Genomic DNA, 13,171 nt, shown 5'->3' with positions numbered 1-13,171 from the left:
AGTATGTGTCAAATTTGATGAGCCACGTTGAACTTGCTGGTTAAATGCCTTTTCCATTAGTTTGCTTCTCTGTGGTGTTACCAGCCCGTTTCTGTTTGTGTTGAGAAACTAAAAGTAGTAGGGAATTGTTACAACCAGACCAAGATACTCCAGCTTTCATTTGAAAAGCTTCTAACATTTTAACTCTGCATCCCCCATCTTAAATCAGTTCACAAACTCAGTTGCATTCTGAATTTTTGGTGCTGTCCCTACCCTGGACCGTGCCCGTCTGTTGTGTTGCTGGATTTTCTGTATATGATGAGAATTCAGGTTTGCAAATCAATGCAGTGTGGGAGTACAAACCCTCCATCCCTAATATGCATCCTCCAGTGTGCATGGTTAGCAGCCACTGCTGTTATGAAAGCACTGAAACAAGGGTGCACTTAACTTGAGCATTCCTGTTCAAATCAAACCCATGGAACTGGTTTTTTTTTGTAACCACACTTCACTATGAGTAATATTTGTGTAGTTCTGGACTTCTTGTTATTTATTAGACCTTGCTCTAAAGCCTCATAATAAAAAGCAAATAATCAGCATTGCAGGACTCAGAGGCAGTGACCCTCTCCCTAAGCTGCTTCCTTGCCTTCCCTTGAATTAAGATCCCCAGGTGTTAGACATGCGTGGGGGGAAAGGAGAAAGAGGCTTTGCTTACCAGGTGGGTTTTTCACAGCGGTAATAAAAATGTCATGTAAATTGAACCAGGGCTATTAAAGAAGAAATCAGAGTCTTTAAGCCTGTCTTCAGAGTTGTCAGTTGTACCTACCTAATCATCAAAGGAGCCCACAGCAAATTTCAACACCGTCTCTCTGCCGTGGCAAAGTATTTTCAGACATAAATCTTACTCTCCCAGCCACCTAGGAGTTGCTTCTTTTTCTTCTTCAGGCAACACTGCCAAACAGTTTGCAGTTGCCTCATAATGCACGTCTTATAAAGTATGTTTGTCCTTGTTTTTTCTGTCTTGTCCATTTTTAGAGTAGGTATAGTTTAACTCCTTCTAGTGGCATGAAAAGAGGTGAATGAAGACATTTTGAACAGCAGCTTTATTTCTTCAGATTAATTTATCACCCACAGAAGTCAACTAGTGGTTATGAAATGCTCAGACAAGATGAGGTTATGTTGTGTTTTGTTAGGAGGGGGTGCTGAGGGCGGGAGACAGAATTCCCACCACTGCCTGGCCAGTGTGCTGGGTACTTGGCAGAGAAGTATGGAAATGACAGCCCTCTCCTGAAAAGCTTATACTACTTAAGTAGACAATTTCTGGGCAAAGAATAAGAAACATGATGCAGGAAAGTGAGAGGGAAGATCACTGTGCCATGTTGCCAGTTGAACTGCTTTGCTTTGGAGAGGTACTTATGTACTCACAGGTCTGTCCTTTCATCTACAGCCTATTGTTAAGGAGTAGAAGGAAGGCAGTAGAGTTCATAGCCCTGTTCACTGTCCAGATCCTCAGCTATATAAGGAATGAAAATATCCTTTCTGCTAAGTCCCTGCAGATGCAGTCCCTGCATCTCACATGCAGGTTAGTAAAGGTTTGAAGTAATGCCTTGGTCTTGCAAAGAGACCCAGGTGAGGCTTTCTTAGGGCCTTTACATCTTTGATCATACACAGCCTAAAAATTTTAGGTAAATATGGTCTCAAAGGAAAAGTATTTTAACTTCAGATTCAACTTAGTGCACACATGCATCGGAAAAAATATGACAAAAGATTTGAAAAATCCAAACTGTTGGATAATTTTCAAAGAAAACATTTGTATTCTGAAATGGCACTTCCTTTTTTTTAAAATTCATATTCTTAACTGAAAAATATTCACTAGACAAAATGTTTTGATTCAGCTCAAATAAAATGCTTCAGCTTGAAGAAAAAGAAGGCACTGTATTGTTTTTACTTCACCCACCTTTTCTTTCTCTCTTTCTATCCTGTTTGTTGTGAGTTGCCAAGTGCCATTGATTTAGCAATGTATTAAATGATGTAATTACTCTTAGTTTGTTCAGCAAACCAGAAAAAGCAAGCTATTATTTTCTCACCTTGTGAGAGCTGGCATGTGTGGACAGTGTCGCTGGTGAAGTTTCTCCCATTTCAGACAGGGACAGAGCTTCATCTTCGGGGTGTGCAGAAAATGCTGTTGGACCTGTAAGGTCTTACTTGTTACTCTGTTCCTTTTCCAACCCGAAAATATTGTGCTCAGTGTTCTCTGAACCAACCACAAAATGCAATTAATTAAAGGCTGTACACATATTGAAAAAATGTAGGTGACAGACTGTGTATTTCCAGGCAATAATGAATCATTAGCTGTAGAGTACTGGTTAAAAGAAAAGAGAAAAAAAAAACACAAAAAAGCAGGAATGAAAGATTCAATGCCACCAAGAGCATTCTATGCTTTGCTGCCAGCATAATGCTTAAATGTTTGTCAGCATTTTCATGATAGATCCTGTTCTAAAGAGTTCCCTTACTAAAGATTGCAATTAGAAGTAAGATAAGTGGAAAAAATTCTCAGTTCAAATGCATATTCTTTGTTTTATGAAAGCTCCTTTTCAGTTGATCATGTATTATTTAAATTTAGGTTAAGGGTCAGTTATTTTAAATAAATATAGATTGGATATAGTTCAAAATAATAGTTTCTTTTATTTTAATTGTAATCGGTCTTCATTTTTTTCTGTGTAAAATATCCTGATTATAGGATAAATACAAGACAATCAGAACACTGACAAAGTGCTCCAGATTAATGTCCCAGATATCATCTCTGTTAAGGATTATATAGTTCCTTGTGGCAGGATTTGTAGGCCAAAATTTGTCAGGCATATTGTTTACCAGCAGAGGAGAAAGACTTTCCTGAGTCTTTATATAGATAGCAGATTAATAGGTAGATGAGAATTTATTTATCTGACTCCCAATTATTTAGGCTGAGTCTGCAAACAGACCAGGCTTTCCAAGGAGGTTTCTTTTCTGACCAGAAATCATGCAAATTCAACTTTTCTTCCATAATTTCACCACTTGGACTCTGGACTAGAATTAAAAAAAATTTAAAAAAACCAAAACAAAACAAAACAAAAGAACACCAAACAAACATAATAAATGAGAGTTAATTTGCAAAAAAAGATGAAATCTAAGTTTCCAAATGCAACACACGCACGTGTTTTTAAACTAATGATTTTCCCCTTGCTTTTTTGCAAGTTACACAGCCACAGTGAAAGAGGCTGAATCGTTGTGGATGCTCTGGTACATCTTCTGAGTTCTGTCAGATCCCACATGCCTTTAAAGGCTGTGTGCTGTATGAAATCTTACTGTAAAGATGTGGTTTATAGCAGTCAGGATTCTATTTTTCATTGTCTAGTGCAATTCTCTCATACTTCTCTTCTGATTTGTTTTCAAATTTGGAGTGTTATGTGAAGTCACATACATAAGAAAATGCGTGTGCACATCAGAAACTCCAAAACTCTCTATTATGGTTTATAATAGAGAAGTTTGGGGTTTGCTCTTTATTGACAAATGTTAAGGTCTCCAGCAGCAGTTTCTGTCCAAAGCAGGCAGCGCTCCCATTAGTTACTTCCTGCCCAGTTGCCTCCCTTTGGTCTCTGGAGAAAATATTTCATGTTTGGGGAACCTGGATTTTATTTATGCCTTTACCTCACAGTGCTGTAAACAGCCTTTTCAGAGAAAAGACTCACTGAAGTGCAACGTGCAGTGGTGAGTTCACAGGTGTCTGCCAGGGCACCCCACATTTTGTGTTTACCCCCTTCACGTTAAGCAGCAGTACACAAACAGGATCAAATGAACCTGGTAGATTTTACTTGACGTTACATTTCCTTTATCAAAGGAGCAGCAACTTTTCCTTGAACAAGTGATAAGCCTTTTGAGAGAATAGGGTATTGTATTTTTAGACTTAATGTCAGCAGCAGAAAACACTTGCATTTACTTTGCATTCTTTTTAATGTTCACACGAGAACAATGACATGAAAAGACTGTACCTCTGGCCTGAAAGTCTGCTAGAACTTTCTATTCCCTTTGTGGGGATTTTGCATGTCTCTTCTGTCCTCTCAAAGGAGCAGAGAGCTCTTGTTCTTGACACTGTTCCCTTTTAAAGTCAGGATCTAGCCCCAGAAAATAGAGGAAAGTTATAGACAGTAGCACAGCTCCTTTTGTTAGGTTTCCAGACTGCATTAAAATGTATTACAATACCCAGCCTTTAAAATACTGCCTTATAATTTGTTCGGTGATGGCTTCGTAGCACATATTTTGCTTCTGGAAAATGGATATTTACTGCTTCTTTTAAAAGAAGCATTGTTTTTAGCATTTAATTCTGATGGAGCCAATGTAAACAACCCACATGCAACCATTGCACTCATGGCCACTCTACTTGGTTTAGCTCCTCACTAGACACGGAAGGAGAAAGAGGCTTTTGGTGATCGTGAAAGATGCCTCTGAGAAGTCTTTCAGGCAGCATGAGTCTCCTTCTAAATCCTTCTCCCGGAGTGAAGGAGGCCAAGGAACACTGTCTATCTTGTGCTGAGAAATCATGGTTCTTTTGGGAGTCTTCCACCCATATTAATTCAGCTAAAGCAAAGCCTGTATCCTTCCTTTCAGACTCCTCAGAGAACATCTTGGAGAAAAAGAAGTTGAGTTGACATTGATCTTTGATGCTGTAGGGGAGGCAGACCTGGCTAACTACACGTGTCACGTGGAAAACAGAAATGGACGGAAACACGCCAGTGTCCTTCTGCGCAAGAAAGGTAATTCTCTCCATTTTATTATCTGTGCTCTTGCCCCTCACAGCAGCAACAGGTCAGCCAGAGGTCCTGCTGACCTCTCTGAGCCACGCTGGACTCCTGTGTGCCTGCTTGGAGCTGAAGTAGGCTTGTGTACAGCTTCAGTTTACCACTTGTGAAAAAAAAAAAAAATCATTAATTGTTCTTTAGTGTCTAGCTATTCAGCCTTGAAGGTGATGCACTTGCTTGGAATACAGTCACTCATAAAGCACCAGTATATGATCAGTGGAAGTATTTTGGTCTAAACAACCTATGAATTTGACCCAGAGTTGACTGACTAGGCCAGCAGTAATTGTGTGATAGAGTTAAAATGTGGATTTCTTAGAACAGCTACCTTGGCAGTGAGGTCAGATGTTCTCGTATTTCTCCACTTCCTGGCTTTATGTTTTAAATTGAAAACTTTAAACTGTCACCATGCATTTAGATTTGTAACTGCATTGAGAATGAAAAACATTGCAATGGGAGCTACAAATTGATGGAGAATTACCCCATCGTGGTTGTCTTGCTTGATACTGCTCCTGAATTGGGAATACCACTACAGACAAGATATCTGTAGCAGAAAGGAAACCATTTGGATTTGAATGTGCCAAATTAAAAGGTGCTACTATGTGCTGCTGTTTGTAGAAGTCATTATCGTAAAGAGTTTAACAGTTCCTCATTACAGTTCTTATGTTGTTTGTTCAATCACCTCTCCTATTCATAAGTAGGGTGGCATTTAAATTTGATGGTGATCTCTCTAAGACACAGTATATCAGGCAATACAAAAGCTATAAGAGAAGCAAAGGAAGGTTACACACTCAGGAGAAAGCTGTTATGTGAAACTACAGAGCCATCAGCACGGGAGATTGACTAAAGAGTTAATACATTGTCCAGATTTCTGCCATCATTCCTGGCTGTAAATTATTTTGCCAAAAGCAGAGAAGAAGAATTGTTTTTGTGAGGCAAACCTGAAGGTGCAGTTCCAGTCCTTTGAGTGTTTTCACTATGGCAAATGAACTAAGAGTCAGGTGGAAGAATAAGAAGAGCAGCCAAGGTCTCTCTAGATGGGGCATCACAGTTCTGGAAAACATCCCTAGTCATCAGTTCCCCCTGAAGGCATGCTGGATGCTAAGCACTGTGTTTGATGGCTATAATCTGTATCAAATGAAAGTTGAGGGAGGTGTGGTATTGAGACAAAAAAGGGCTACGAGGGAGAGGAAACTTTTGGGTCAATGTCCTCTTTTTTTGCTATTCTTTCATGTGACCTACAGGTTTTATGTGTGGGAGTATGCAGTCCTGTCAGAGTCAGCTGAATCAAATTCTACTTACTCTATTCCCTCTATACATAAGAGCTTTACATCCTCCTAGAAAGAAGGGCATAACATAGGTTATATTTTACACTAAGTAATAAGAAAAATAAGAAAAAAACCCCAGAAGTTGTAAACCACTCTGAGAAACAAGGTTCCACAGTTGTGGTGTGGAGCACACACAAATGTATATTCAGCATGGGTGAGGGAAAAGCTGTGAATGATGCCTACCTGAACTTTAGTAAAGCCTTTGAGACTGTTTTGCACAGCATTCTCCTGGAGAAACTGGCTGCTCACAGCTTGGATGGGTGCATTGTTGGCTGGGTAAAGAAACTGGCTGGATGGCCAGGCCCAGAGAGGGGTGGTGTGGGGAGTTAAATCCAGTTGGCAGCCAGTCACAGGTGATGTTCCCCAGGGATCAGTACTGAGGCCAGTCCTATTTAATATCTTTATGAATGATCTGGACAAGGGAATCAAGTGCACCCTCCCTCAGTTTGCAGACGACACCAAGTTGGGCAGGAATGTTGATCCAGCAGATCATTCTACTCTCTACTACACACATACATGCACACAGGAGGGTAGGAAGGCTCTGCAGAGGGATCTGGACTGGCTGGATCAATGGGATGAGGGCAGTTATATGAGGTTCAACAAGGCAAAGTGCCGGATCCTGCCCTTGGGTCACAACAACCCCCTGCAGCACTGCAGGCTGGGGCAGAGTAACTGGAAAACTGCCTGGGGAAGAAGGACTTGGGAGTGCTGGAGTCACCATCCCTGAAGGGATTTAAAAGTCATGTAGATGTGGCATTTGGGGACATGGTTTAGTGGTGGGCTTGGCAGTGCTGGGTTAACAGCTGGGCTCAATCATCTTAGAGGTCTTTTCCAACCAAAACGATTCTGTGATTCTGTGATCTAAAGTGACAGGTTGTCACAACTTTAATTAAGGAGTCTGGTCATCATGATGAAGGATTAGCCTCTTTAGTACAAAAAGCATTCTACCTTTCCTTTTACTGAACCTCATAAATATACAACTGATAGTTAGTGTATCTATGTTGGCACTGTTAAATGTTCTTCTGTGTGCATATATTAGAATAACAAGCTAGGTTTATTTATAACAAAAAAATGCAGATATTTCAGAGCTCTGCTGAAATTATGGAAGAAGCACTGCTGAATACAGAATTTGGAGGTGGAAAGGATCACTTTGCAGCTACTATTTCATTTCTCTCTGCACTGTGGCTGTAAAAAACTTATATTCCCCTCAGGCATTCTCAATAGTTGATTTTCAAGCTATTAAAGTGTCATTTAAAATAACCACTGTGTTTTACTGTATCCTTTGACTGCCTGTCCCATTGTCCTGTTTGTTATTTATTAAGTTCTTACAAATACTTGACCAAACTTTTCCTTTCTGCAACTTGATTTAATTACTTCTTATCCTAGCTTTCTCCAACTTGGATTTGATTGTATTCATGAGCCAGGAAATACTACTGTACTTACTGACCTGGGACAAGATTTAGAGCAGGACTGGTAGAAAGCTGTTGACCAACACCCCTTCTGTATGTCAAAGAAAGGACCATGGATTTCTATTGCAATGTGCTGCAGCTTTCCAGGTGCTGAGGCAAAGCAGCAGCACAGATCTCTCAGCCAGAGAAATCCCCCTCCCTCCAAAGTCTTACCTGTTAAGAGCTGCATTATCTGTGTTTGACAAGAGGCATTTTTAGCTCTGTTTTGTCTCCAGGCTGACAGTGCTGTGGTTTAAACCTGCCCTCTCCTCAAAGGTGTGATTGCAGCATGTCAGGTCTACAAAAGGTGGCATTAGTCATGAGTCCTGCTAAACTAGGAAGGCTTGTGTAAAAAAACAGGAATAAACCCCAAATCCAAGCTGTAGATTAGTATAGGAGTTTCTATAGTTCTTATTTTGTCATCAGATGGTTATTTTTAACACACATTTCGCTTTGAAAAAGTAACATTAACCATTCAGGTATTTAAGGTAAAATATATTGAAGTCTTTTGCTGTATTAGTGGTATGGTCCTCATGAATCCTCAGGACAATACAGGAGTGCTGTCTGCGCAGCACCAGCGTACCAATAGCCCCAGAGCACGTGTCATCATTTATGATTATTTTCATTGGGCTTTTTTGACTGAAAAAGAACCAAATCCAGTTATAAACACCCAAAGTTACCAATGCAAAGACAGAATCAGTCATGCTGAGACCTGAATACCACTGTCTGCTGTCACATTCTTCTTTACTGACTTAATTCAAGACTGCATTGTTACTTCTTTCTAGTAGTTCAGAAATAAGTTCTGGGCAATCCTGGGTTTGGTTAGCTTTTATTTTTTTTTTTTTCTGTATGCGGTCCTAGCATATTTGATGCTCAAATTACATGGAAATGCAATATACACCCACTTGTCCCTTAGTTGTGGGAATGGTTCAGGATTCCCTTCAAAAGAATTTGAAAACAGTCCAGTATTTTAGTGGTTGAAGTCTACATAGTCTATAATATAACTGTACTGGAAGATGAAAAGTTTGTCAGGAACTGCAGAATAAAATCAAGCCAGGCTATTAGTGGAAAGAAGCAGTGAATTGAGATAAAAGTAAATATTATGACTTTTGTTCACGATTTACTCCAAGGAGGCTGCCTTTAATCAAGACATGCAGGGAACTAATTTTGGGAGTTTTTTGCTACTGATGTAATACTAAATTATGAGGAAACTTCTAAAATATATTTGTCTCTCATTTATTGGGTGTTTAGGAGACTTTTGCTATTTGAAAGACCATAATCCTCTATAATATGTTGTGGGAAGGTCCTTCTACATTATTTTACAGAATATTATTATTTGCTATTTTTCAGTCACTATTATAGCAGAAAGGCCAGATTCACCTCCTTTCCTAATGTTGGAAATGCTGCCTTATTACTGACCTCAGTGAGGACCACTTGAGGAGGAAAGAATTAATCAGAGGCTGAGTCTAAGCTACAATAGGCAAGAAAACTGAACAGTCTGGGTTTTTCTCTTTGTCTCCACCTTGGAATGCAATGAAGGAGCTCAAAAGCCTGGTTTTCTTCCTCCTTATGTGTGGACTCAGAAGAGTTTATGATGCAGAAGGACAACTACAGGACATGTGAAAGCAGATCAGTTTTGCCTTTTGAGCTGGATTTTGTGGTTTTGCTTAATATCCTGCCATTCCCCCCAAAAGTGGACACAAGTCAGAGCTCCTATGTCGGCTGCAAGGCTCAGCATTTCCTCTCCTTCCAAGCTGGCAGCTTTGCCATCATCTCAGTTTCCTAGCAAAGAAGATTCAGTGCAACAAAAAAATATTTTTTCCCCAAAAAGTGACTTTAACCAACTCTGTTCTCCATTTGCCCAGATTTATCCCCAGAGCATATGCTAAGCTTTATCATGCAGTGTAATAAAAGTCCCATGAATTCCCTGTGTTCTCACAGAGATTAAATAGCTATTATAATAGACTTTTTCCATCTATTAGTCCACGACTTCTTGCCAGCCAGACATCAGAGATACTGTAAACTGGGAATAGCTTGACATCTGATGTTAATTATTGAAATACGAGGCTTGGCGAGGCAAGAATAACCCCAAAAGATACACAACTAATTTGCTTTTTTATCTTGAAAATGACACAAATGACATACGAGTAATTTTTTCTGACCTAAGTTTTAGAAGCGTAAAGATCACAAAAACTTTGTCTCGCCTGTATTAGTTTTGCAACTTCTCGTTGTATTTATCACAGCAGCAAATATCTTCATGACGTCTTATCTGAACTAATATAGAATGCTACAGTCAAATTGTCATCCTCTGTCTTTTATGGCTAAATAATATGCCAGGCAGTGTTAGGAGCAATATTACATTCAGAGGACATTTCAGGCTAAAAAGCAATGCTGTTCAAGTTAATGTCTTACATCAAATGGAGCTCTGGACTGGTAATCAAGGGGTTTTATCCCATTCTGTCATTGGTTTGCTGAGTGACCTTGAACATGTTGCTTCTCTTTTCTATGCCTCTGTTTCCCTAGCTGTAAAAGTTGGATCACTGTGTTTGGATGAATTTGTGAATCACTGCTTGTGATGTTTCCTAATAAAAGCGTCCCAGTAGGAAATTTTAACTAGCACTAGTTCCCATTAAAGTATAATGTGTACTCTACAAGCGTGTGAGAGCTTTGTTAGTAGCCATCACAATTCAAATGAAGTGGCTCTTAGCAGCCTGATGTGTGCTCCTGGCTTCTCATGTTATCTTGGGCTTTCTGGATGCTCCATTCATTTTCCAGTGATCCAGCTGAAGCCCTGACTTGGCAGCTCACATCACCTTGTCCACAGACTTCACAAATATAAAACCAAAGTTGTTTAATTTGGGAAGGGGGGACTATAGCCAGTGAGGTACAATATGTCTGGTTCTATACTCCATATATATAGAATATGTCTATTCTCACATGCTGCATACAGCATTTGGTGCACTCGGCCAGTGCAGAAGGTTCAAACTCCACAAGCTCATTTTGATTAATCCTCTGTGTAAAAGCACTACATAATTCCCATATAGAAGAATTATATATATAGCCTCAAATGCATTCTGGATTTCAGAAGGTGATTTCAGATGAGTGGTAGATGGAGTAAATAAGTAAAGTTAAGTAATAGGTAATGAACAAAAATATTAGGCATTCCTAATATAACTGGTTATAACTGGGAGCTGCAGAATTTTATGTGGAATTGTATGCTGGATTAGAGCAAATAAAGCTTGGAAAGATCATAACCTTGTTGTCTTTCCTTGCTAATTTTAGATTTGATCTACAAAATAGAGCTTGCTGGAGGACTGGGAGCCATCCTTCTTCTGCTTATTTTGCTCGTGACCATCTATAAGTGCTACAACATAGAGTTAATGCTGTTCTACAGACAGAACTTTGGAGGAGATGAAGCAGCTGATGGTAAGCAGTTGCACAGGAAACTCGATATATCCAATGGAAATATTTCAGAGACCCAAAGTGGTGAAGCTTCTAGATTGAAATGAATCCCAAAAGATACCTGCTTTTAGTTCAAGTTCAAACTACTAAGCATCCAATAGTGTAAAGTCCTAAGACTTTCTCCCAAAGCCTCCTGAAATCAATTAGTCTTTTCACAGAAGTATCACTGGGTGTGCCATAAGCAAATGGGAGTCTGAAGAATTGTTCATGAGTCTGTTGTAGAGACTTCAGCATCATTTGTGCACTCATTCCTTGGGGAAACTCTTTACATTCATGTCTCCAGTGCCATATATGCCCAGGATCACTTCTCCTGAGGTCTGTACTGTATGTGGGCAGCTCTTTCACCAGGTATTCCTCGTTAAACATTTTCATTGAATTCCCATCAGGCTGCCAATGACCTCCTCTGACTAGTGAGAGGTGATTGTTATCAAGGCTAACTAGTTACCTCAGTTAATTGGGAGGCTGTAAACAACTTAGTGGAAATGTAAAACTTCCCTGGGGAGTATGTTGGGGAATAAACTAGGCTGTTTTCCATTTTTATTTCCTCACCTTCCCTCTCACTAGCTTATATTCTGTTTGGTGCCTAAAGCTAAAGTTGTATTTTTAAATGGCAGCTTTAATTCTGTGAATTAATTTAATTCTCTGAATTCTATTCTGAATATAGAACTTTCCTGCTCCTATGAAGCTGGAGTAAGCCCTGTAAACTAAATCCAAATATTTCTAATTAAATCCTATTATTATGTTCTTAACACATATCATAATTAATATGTTATTAATATGCATCTAAGTAGTATCTGCTAAAGATCTGAAGTACGGTGTTGAATACAAGTACTTACCATAGTCCACTGGAACACTTAATGAGCCACAGAAGCACTCTGGAATGCTACATCTAGAAACTATAATGTGTTTGAAAAAAGAGCAGGGAACACATTACCCGTACTGCCAAAACAATGTGTAGTTGCATAGACATGTTCCTTTCTGCAGTTAGTGTTGCTGTTATCACAGTAATAAATGTTTCACACTGGGTAGATACGGTGTGAAAATGTTCCACTACAATGAAATCCGTGGGCGTTTTGGAGAATGGATGGAATGACATCTAGGGGATTTTAGAATAAGGAACAATAAATAGCAGGACTAGAGGTCAGGAAACTGGCTCTTTTGCAATCTTCATATGTGACTGGCAAAACATGAAATTATGGGGTTTTTTCATGCTATATGATACTGCACAATATTTATGCTGGTACCTAGGAGAAAGTGAAGGGTGGGATTATTTGGGAAGTACTTTACCTTTAACACTTTAGGATTATAGCAACATGACTTCCCTGGCTCACCCCAACAAAAAGTGGTAACTCCCTTCAGCCTGCTTTGATTAATTTATCTTGTGTTTTCAGTGTGAAGCTGCTGCATTTTTATTCATGTAACTTTTTTGGTTCGATCACTTTTTAATTTATGAAACAGTATTGTTTTCTGGCTGTTTAGAGGAAGCCCCATGAGTACACAGGGTATTTTGTGTGCATGTTAATTCTGAAAACAACCTTTTATTTTTCCAGTGCATGACTGTAGACCTACTGCAGCTTTGTGTCACATTCTGATCCTGTAGAAAAAAAGATGGAGGCAGAATGTTACTGAACTCAAAGCATGTATGGGGATGTTTCTACTAATGCAGGCTATAGTGGGATTGTACAGAGCTCCTATGAGCAGTCAGCTGTATTGATGCAATTGCAGGGTCATTTTCCATTTATACATGTATTTCTTTAAAAAAGAAGATTTGGGAACTCAACAGATTTGCTTTATTCCTATTTCTAAAAATACCCTATGTAAGCAATGCTGGATGCATTCACTTCCTGAACTGTGTGTAGCATTGCTTTTAGAGAAAATGACACTGAGGATTAAAGGACCCATTTAGAAATTGGCTCCAAACAGTGCTGCTTCCAGAGCACTCAGAGCAAGTGGTAGGCGAGCGTGGACAGGTCCTTCTGCTCTGTCCTGTGTGTGTGAAGCTCGTGAAGAGGGAGTTGAGACCATGGAGATGTAACACAAGTGTACAAGTCTCAGGAGCCCTGGGGAACTGGTTTTGTCTGCATCTTGCTCACTTGTGTTGTGAGCAGAGGTGACTGGAGAGGGC

General features: G+C 39.5%; 1 protein-coding gene across 6 annotated transcripts in view; it reads left to right on the top strand.

Annotated features, from left to right (window-relative positions):
• The window catches only part of IL1RAPL2 (interleukin 1 receptor accessory protein like 2), a 429,226-nt gene that overhangs the window by 401,355 nt on the left and 14,700 nt on the right, over positions 1 to 13,171 (top strand). For all 6 annotated transcript variants that reach the window (XM_032702309.1, XM_032702308.1, XM_032702311.1 and 3 more), the window contains 2 exons: positions 4,621 to 4,766; positions 10,867 to 11,010. In XM_032702309.1, coding sequence (XP_032558200.1) covers positions 4,621 to 4,766; positions 10,867 to 11,010 — 290 coding nt within the window. The remainder of the gene's footprint in view (positions 1 to 4,620; positions 4,767 to 10,866; positions 11,011 to 13,171) is intronic.

The sequence above is a fragment of the Chiroxiphia lanceolata genome, chromosome 14 (assembly GCF_009829145.1).
Source record: "Chiroxiphia lanceolata isolate bChiLan1 chromosome 14, bChiLan1.pri, whole genome shotgun sequence".
Lineage (NCBI taxonomy): Eukaryota > Metazoa > Chordata > Aves > Passeriformes > Pipridae > Chiroxiphia > Chiroxiphia lanceolata.
The sequence above is the reverse complement of the archived record's forward strand: the minus strand, read 5'-3'. Positions and strand labels throughout refer to the sequence as shown.